This window comes from Caloenas nicobarica, chromosome 7 (genome assembly GCF_036013445.1).
Source record: "Caloenas nicobarica isolate bCalNic1 chromosome 7, bCalNic1.hap1, whole genome shotgun sequence".
NCBI classification, from domain to species: Eukaryota; Metazoa; Chordata; class Aves; order Columbiformes; family Columbidae; genus Caloenas; species Caloenas nicobarica.
Window position 1 is genome coordinate 33,281,153 of NC_088251.1, and position 7,348 is coordinate 33,288,500.

Here is a 7,348-nt window from a genome sequence, read left to right on the forward strand (position 1 = left end):
TGTGAATAATCACATGTAGTGATATTCAATCCCACATGTCAAAATGCTTTCTTAGAGCTAGCTTATTTGTTTCTGTTCCTGGACCCAAATCTAGTGTACACCTCTCCTGTTTTCTTTGAATTTTCTTCAGCATTAGAGATTTTAAAAAAGAACAAACTATAGATACAGTTAGGAACACTATGTAGTGATATTTCACTGCACTTAGCAGAATGTTATTTTTTGTGATCTGAGCCTGGGAGTTTCTGTGCAAATTTAGTTGAAAAGCCCTAGTTGTAGAAGGACACTGATCATAGGATGACTGAGCTGCCAGTATGATTGCTGTGAAAAAGGCAAACGTGATTTTGATGCATCAGAAGAGGTGTTACAAATAGAGATAAGGAAGTATTGGTGTCACTGCAAACAGAAACTATATGAGTAACAGATGTGATTCAAGTCTTTTATACTGAAAAAGATGGATTGAAACTCTATTGGAGGCAGAGACGTGTTGCCTCTAGAGTGGCAGAAGAGGCAAGTCTGCCTTAAGTAGCTGTGGAGTAGGTGAGTGTGATTCTAATTTCAGGGGAAAAATAATGAAGTGACCAAAGTAAAATAATCTAATTAAACCTAAATAAAATATTGGCTTAAGATGAAATGTACATTGATTGTGAATAAAGTTGCGTTTGGAGGCTAAAAGGTGTCCCTGAGTGTTAGAGCTTGTAGGTTCTGGAATGGCCATATAAAAGGAGAGCTTGGCGGAGGGGGAAGAACGGGATTACATTTGGGGGCCTTCTGATAGATAGGTCTGTGGTGAGGATCAGAGCTTTTGGACACGAAGGATCTCTGCAGGACGTGTTTTTAGGCAGTTTGCGCCCTCTCGTGAGAAGCTTTGGTAATAACCTTCACCCTGTTTTTGCTGGATGTAAACAGCCCTTGATAGTATTTTGACATTGTATCGATCTGAAAGGAACTTTGATATTAAATATGCAAAGATATGCAAGTATGAAGAAAGACCCTATGAATCATAGAGTGATTTGGATTGGGAGGGACTTTTAAAGGTCACCTAGTCTAACCCCCTTCTCATGGGGACTGTGGCCAAAAACCTTAAGTATTTCTCAGGATGACCGCTGAGGCCTGAGCAGTTCAGTGTAAAGCAGAAAATGGTAGCAGACTGATGGCCTTTTAATTTTGGACAACTGGGGAACCACTGCATTACAAACCTATGGAACAAAGTGGCTTGTTATTTACAAGAGGTAGAGGTGACAAGCGTCTGGCAGACGGGGTGTTTAGCTGTTCTGGAACAGCTGGCAGACTGTTTAAAAGAATAAAGGATGTGTGTTAAAGATGAAACTCATGGCTTTCTTGGAAATCTAAAAGTTACAGCTACTTCTTATTAAACATTTTTGTAAAACTGTTTTTTAAAGGTTACAAAAATCCACTGGAAAAAAATCCTGGGGATGATAAAACAGATGAAGAGATGGAGGGGGCGCATTCAGAGGATGAAGCATTTGCTCAGAGAGGCCTTCGAAGAACTCAGAGCATGAAATCTGTGAAAAGTATTAAAGGCCGTAAAGAGGCAAGTATAATCTTAGCTAAGTATTGAGTTTGTTTTTAACAGTGTACTTTGACATTTTTATTAATGCCGAAATTTTTTTTTTCTTAATCTTAGAGGGGTTATCAACAATAACTGGGTTGTAGAATGCTAAATGGAGAAGGAAGTATGTGGTAATATCTAAGCTTGGAGCTTTTGTACTGTGGGGTTTTTAAGGGAAGTACATGAATGAAATGAACTGATGAAAAACGGAGGAGGAGAGATGAAATAGATTCTGTGCTTGTAATGCAGATTCTGACACCACTAAGCCCAAGTGCTCACCTTAAAAGGGGTGTAGATAATAGTGGTATTGTCATCTGCACTGGTGTGTCTTGGTTTTGCACACTTAAATGTCTGGTGTTTAATGGATTAAAGAAGATTCAGAATTTTTTAGTTCCCATAGACATATGGCCTGCTTTGACTTGTAACTCACAAAGGGAAGATTGTATGTACGATTCAAAGTGCTTTATACTTGCATGTGTCATAAAATTTAAAGAAACTTAAGGATAAATGTCTGTGGGATCTCATAGAAGTTTTTGCACGATTCTGGGAAACCAGTTGAGACTTACCATTCTTGCGCAATTCTGTTGACACTATATCTCATTCAGTCATAGATTTTCTTAGTGAATCTGTGGAGTGTCCAAAGCACATTTAAAGATGTGCTAGATTGGATTAGTGGAATGTAAATACTGGTTTTGCCTGAAGTGATCTCAGCTCCTTCTTAAGTTATATTTCTTTTTTCCTCATCAGATACGGTATGGATCACTGAAATACAGAGTAAAGAAGAGGCCCGCTGTGTACTTCTAAGTGTATTGCACAATGCCTGCAAGACAAACTGCTGTATTATAATGACTTAAATTGAGTGTGTCAAGTGTTAAAGATCTGTGTATGATTCATATAAGGAGTAGATACGAATAGATATGGTAGGACTCGGTTTTATGAACCTAAATGGTCGGATTTTTATTACTCTGCTTTTCTATAATTGCTCATTGTTTAGACTTAAATCTTTGAGTTATAGTATGAATTTCAGCACTCCTTAAATGGGAGTTAAATGAGTAACAGGAAACAGCCTTTTTCTAGAGGTACCAAACAGACCGAAATAATTACAACTCCAATTGAATTAACAGAAGTTGTAAGTACTTGGAACTTGTGAAAATTGAACCCATAGTGTCTCCAGGTTTACATAGAACGATAGGTATACTTGAAATGTTTTTCTCAACTACAATTCCTGAAAAGGCCTGTGTGTAATTAAAAAATGTACAGTTTAAAGGACAGTGGATGATGGTGGGGAAGGAAAAGGAAAGATGATGTAGATATGGTACATCCTTAGGATGATCTTCTTGCATCATATTGCCAGGCTTAACAAATTTATTTAACACGAATAGGTGCAAACTGGGAGTACATTTAGCACTTTATGCAAAACTGTATAGTTTTGCACATTCTTACTGATTTACAGCTGCACACGTCATTTTAGTGACTTCTTAGGTAGGTTAGACTTATCTTTTGAATTACAGCAATTCTTGTATTTAATGATCTTTTTTAAATTAATCTCGATTGCTTAAGAACACTTAGGATGCTGTAGATAATTGCTACTAACACTTAACAATATTATCAGGTGCCTTTCTATGTACTACAAGGCTGTGTGGGGTTTTTTTTTGTCTGTGTGGCTGTTTTGGTTTTTGTTGCTTTGTTTAGGTCTTTCTCCTTCACCTAGAGAGATGTAACATGATTTAATTCAGTTTTTGGTTAAAATGGTGGTAACTAAAACTTATAGCAATTCCAGTGATAGACCTCAGGGATCTGATCAGCCCGTCAGCTGTGTATCAGAAGTCATGCTGAGATGAAGGCATGTATGATAGATTATTCAGGCCCTGGTTTGGTTTTGCTCTGCATTGCTTTAAGAATGAAAAAAAATATATATATTAGAACATGTGTGTGTGTATATTTCATATCAGATGTGGATTCTAAAATGGGCTGTGGAGTAGTTTCTTTTATTGCTCAAGGTCTATACTAAAATATTTACATACAAATAGCTTTTTCTAAAAGTCTAGCTGATTTAGTCAGCCATTTTATAACCTAGAGTCCACAGCATCACTGTTTGCACAGAGATTAATTTTGGAATACCATTCAAGGCAGGGACTTGTCAAAATGACTTTTTGAGGTTCCCTTTGGTTCCGTTTTCTACAATTCTGAGAATTAGGCTGACTTCAGTTTTCCGTCTGTCCATATTTCTATTGTGCATTCAGGGAGAAAACACGTTTTGTAGATAGTATTTTATTACTTGGCATGGGGAGAAATGCTGTTACTTTTCTTGGAGAGAAAGTGGCGTATGATCCCTCTTATCCTTGGATCTGGGACTTCAGTTCTTAGACCTTCCCCCAGGTATGACACCCAGCTGCAAGTCTACTGCAGCACTTTTAAACATGTTCTTAAGGCTTGGGCCTGCTGCAGTTCTTTTTCTTTCTATTACAGCTATAGCGGGGTCACGGCTGGCAGGCCTGCTTGATGGCCTGTTGATAAATATTGGGTTTGAAGTTGTCTTCTGGAGACTTTGGGCCAGGGTTTGAATTGTGTGGATAAACATGCAGCTGGTCTGTATTGGCATTGTGTTACTTGCTATTGTAGGCGTTTGTAAGCCAAGTGCAAAGCCGTGGTCAAATACAACGATACTGATGGTGCAGTGCTTCTAGCATCTCCGAGGAAGTTGAATGCTTTAGGAAGAAGTTGCAACAGTCAGTATGTGATTAAAAGGCCAAAGCTTGTATTACTTTACTCAAATACGCAGTTTCATACCAGAGGACAGGAAGGCTGCTCTCTCCCAAATGAGGATAGTGCAAAAATCTTATTCTCTAACCAAAACCGTACCTTGTGATCCAGCTTTTTTGTGGAGCTGTTTGAGCGGGAGGCAGTGATCAGAAAGGCTGCCTCCCCGGGGCATGGCTCATCTCTTGTGCCCCAGGAATGTTTGTGCTCCTCATCTGCTTCCCTGAGTGCAGGGAAAGGCTGGCTGTGTGTTCAGGTATATAAGACATTAGAGGAAACTGAGGCTTTTCTATTTGCATCTTGCCCCTCTTTGAAAATTAGACTAACCTAGGCCTTGGTTGGAATCTCTAATTCTTACTTTCCAGTTGAGCATCCTCCTTGAGCACTTGCTGCCACATCTTGCTTTAACTCATCATGTTTGTTTTATCAGCGAACATGGCAATGAAATTGTCATCTTCCTACAAATCAGAATCCTGCATGAAGGAGCAGGATAAGGCTCTTCTTTCAGAGTTACAGTTCCTGTTACAAGTTCATGGTAGATCCTATTTTGGGGGTTGTGTTCTTTTCACATCGCTAGAGGTCATTTGAGTAGTTCAGGCTCTACCACACTCATCATGGTCAGTAAGTTGCTCTGCTTGTTGTGATGTACTTGAGGCTATACCTTCTGGCAGACTTAATTTGCTAATTAAGTAGTGACAAAGGCTAAATAAACTCTCCTTTTTCTGAACTATGCGTGGAACTAAGAAAGCTGGCAGAATTATTCATATTTATTATTGTTTGCATATAAATGTACTTGTGTTCTTTCAGATACTATCTTAAGTGATAAAATTTCCAGTGTTTTTCTAGCTGTTGTTTTCCATCTAATATCCTACTGTAAAATTATTTTCTTGACAGTTTGATTTTGCTCTTGGAATTAATCTTGGAACTGGTTCACTTTTTTAAAAATTTTTTTTTTTTTTAATTCCTTGCTGTCCATTGTCAGCTGATGCTCAGCAGGGTACAATGGCATGATTAGCTTTCACCCCAGTGACACGTACTTCTCTCTGCTTACTGAATTTAGTTTAGTTTGGTTTTGAAATATTACACAATCTTTTAAACTTTGCGTATAGGGAATTTTCAAGCTTTTTTTGCCTTAGCAACTGCAAAAGTGATCTATCTCTTGCTAGTACACTTACTGGAAACATGTTAAACAAAACCAAAAATTTAACTTAACATTCTTTTTGGTTTGGTTAGGTGTAGTTCACATCAAATTATATAATCTTATGAAGAAAGTGTTTCCTCAGAACTGACTGACTGCTACCAATAGGACTGCTAATTTAGTTAAAGAAAAACTTAAATAGAGATTTAAGGTACTTTAAAAGATAATATTTCTTGTTCAATCGTATAAAGGTTTCAAGCCTTTCTAAAATATATCCGAACTGACTCAGATTTCTTAGCAAAAGCCTACTATACATGTTAAAATACAAAATTTGAGATGAGTATTAAATTGATGTCTCAGTTGCAAATAAGCATAGGCCGGACTGATTACAAGGTAATTGCCAATATTAGCTACTTAATGCTAATTGCTTTGCTATGTGAAAGTAACTGCATATTATACAAAATACTTTTTGCTAACTATAATGAATTTTAAAATGAACAGAAGATAATTTTGGTTAAACTGAATGGTGGAGTAACTGCTATAGGTGCATTTAACATGCTGTTCATGACAAAAGATGCGTTTTATTTTTGGTGTTGATTTCATTCATGGGAAGTTGGTATCTTAAAGTATTTTTCTACAAAAATGTGTATGTGCAAAGGCAATACTTTAACATTTTTCAAGGATTCATGTTTTTAAATGCTACAGACCAGAGACTGTCTACATTGAGACTGAAGTTAGTAGCTTTAAAAAAATGCAATGTAAGCTTTAATTTTTATATTGTAATAATAACTTGCTGTCAACTTGTTTACATATTTGTAGGAGGGAAAGCTTCATTATGCATTGACTTATCTTGATACTGTCTTTAATAAATGCTGCTTTGAGCAGGATGCAGTGGCTATTTTATTACCTGAACTGTGATTAACAAACCAGTCACTATGTAATTTGTATTGTTTGTTATTATAATGATTCCAGTATTGAAACAACCTATCTGAATTTTGAAGACACTTTTAAAACGGTTCAATGTATGGCTGAACTGTCATTGAGGCTTTGCCATGGACACTCATGCTGATGTAGACTTAAATGAAACTTCCCCTGCTAAAGGCAAGTAGAAAATGCTGTAGTGTTACCTATTAGATGGGCAGTTTGGAGTAAACTCAAAATAAGATGTTTAGTCTCCCCAAAGAGTATGGCTTCCTGGAGAACTGTTAGTTAGGGTTTTGGGTTTTTTTTTAATTAAACCACTTCTAATGCTACCTTTTTTTTTTTGATTGATTGATTGCAGCTTTACTGATGTTTGTGCCAACAAACAGATTTTGTTTTCTATTTCCTAGTCAGAGTTGTTCTGGTAACCAAGAGGAGATGCACAGGGAAACTTGGGCCTTTTCTTTTTCAAACCTCACATCAAGTAAGCTGGTATCACCCCTAGCAAAACCCAAGCAAAAAATCTCAATAACCACATTTTCTGGACCTTTTTTACAAGGCTTCCTGTCTACTGCCTCAAAGTAAACAATTTATTGATATGGTTAATTGAGCAGAAAGACTTAAACTGCTGTTAATTGCTACTATCTCCTAAGCATTATGAAAGTACATCCCAGAAGCACAGACTGGGGACCTTGCAGTGGTTCAATTCCTAATGTCAGAACAGTTCATACAGTACAAATCCCGACCTTCTGAAGAAACTGTGGATGTCAGAAAACAATGCTGATTTTTTTTTCTTTTTTTCCTTGTTCACCTAATGCTTAGCTGGTAGCAGGAGCATTTGTGAATGTGGACTAAAAGCTGTCTTCCTGTTGTTTAACATGATGTTGGCGAGACCTGCTCAGGGAATCATTATCTGGTGATTGTAAAATAGTGCTGGTACGTATGTCCTAGGCTAAAAT

At 37.2% G+C, this 7,348-nt stretch overlaps 1 protein-coding gene across 1 annotated transcript in view; it reads left to right on the forward strand.

Moving 5' to 3' along the window:
• Nucleotides 1-6,355, forward strand: part of REEP3 (receptor accessory protein 3) — a 41,121-nt gene extending 34,766 nt beyond the window's left edge. The window contains exons 7-8 of the mRNA XM_065639395.1: nucleotides 1,401-1,552; nucleotides 2,318-6,355. Of these exons, the coding sequence (XP_065495467.1) occupies nucleotides 1,401-1,552; nucleotides 2,318-2,374 (209 nt within the window). The 3' untranslated portion in view covers nucleotides 2,375-6,355. The remainder of the gene's footprint in view (nucleotides 1-1,400; nucleotides 1,553-2,317) is intronic.
• Nucleotides 6,356-7,348: the final 993 nt, after the last annotated feature.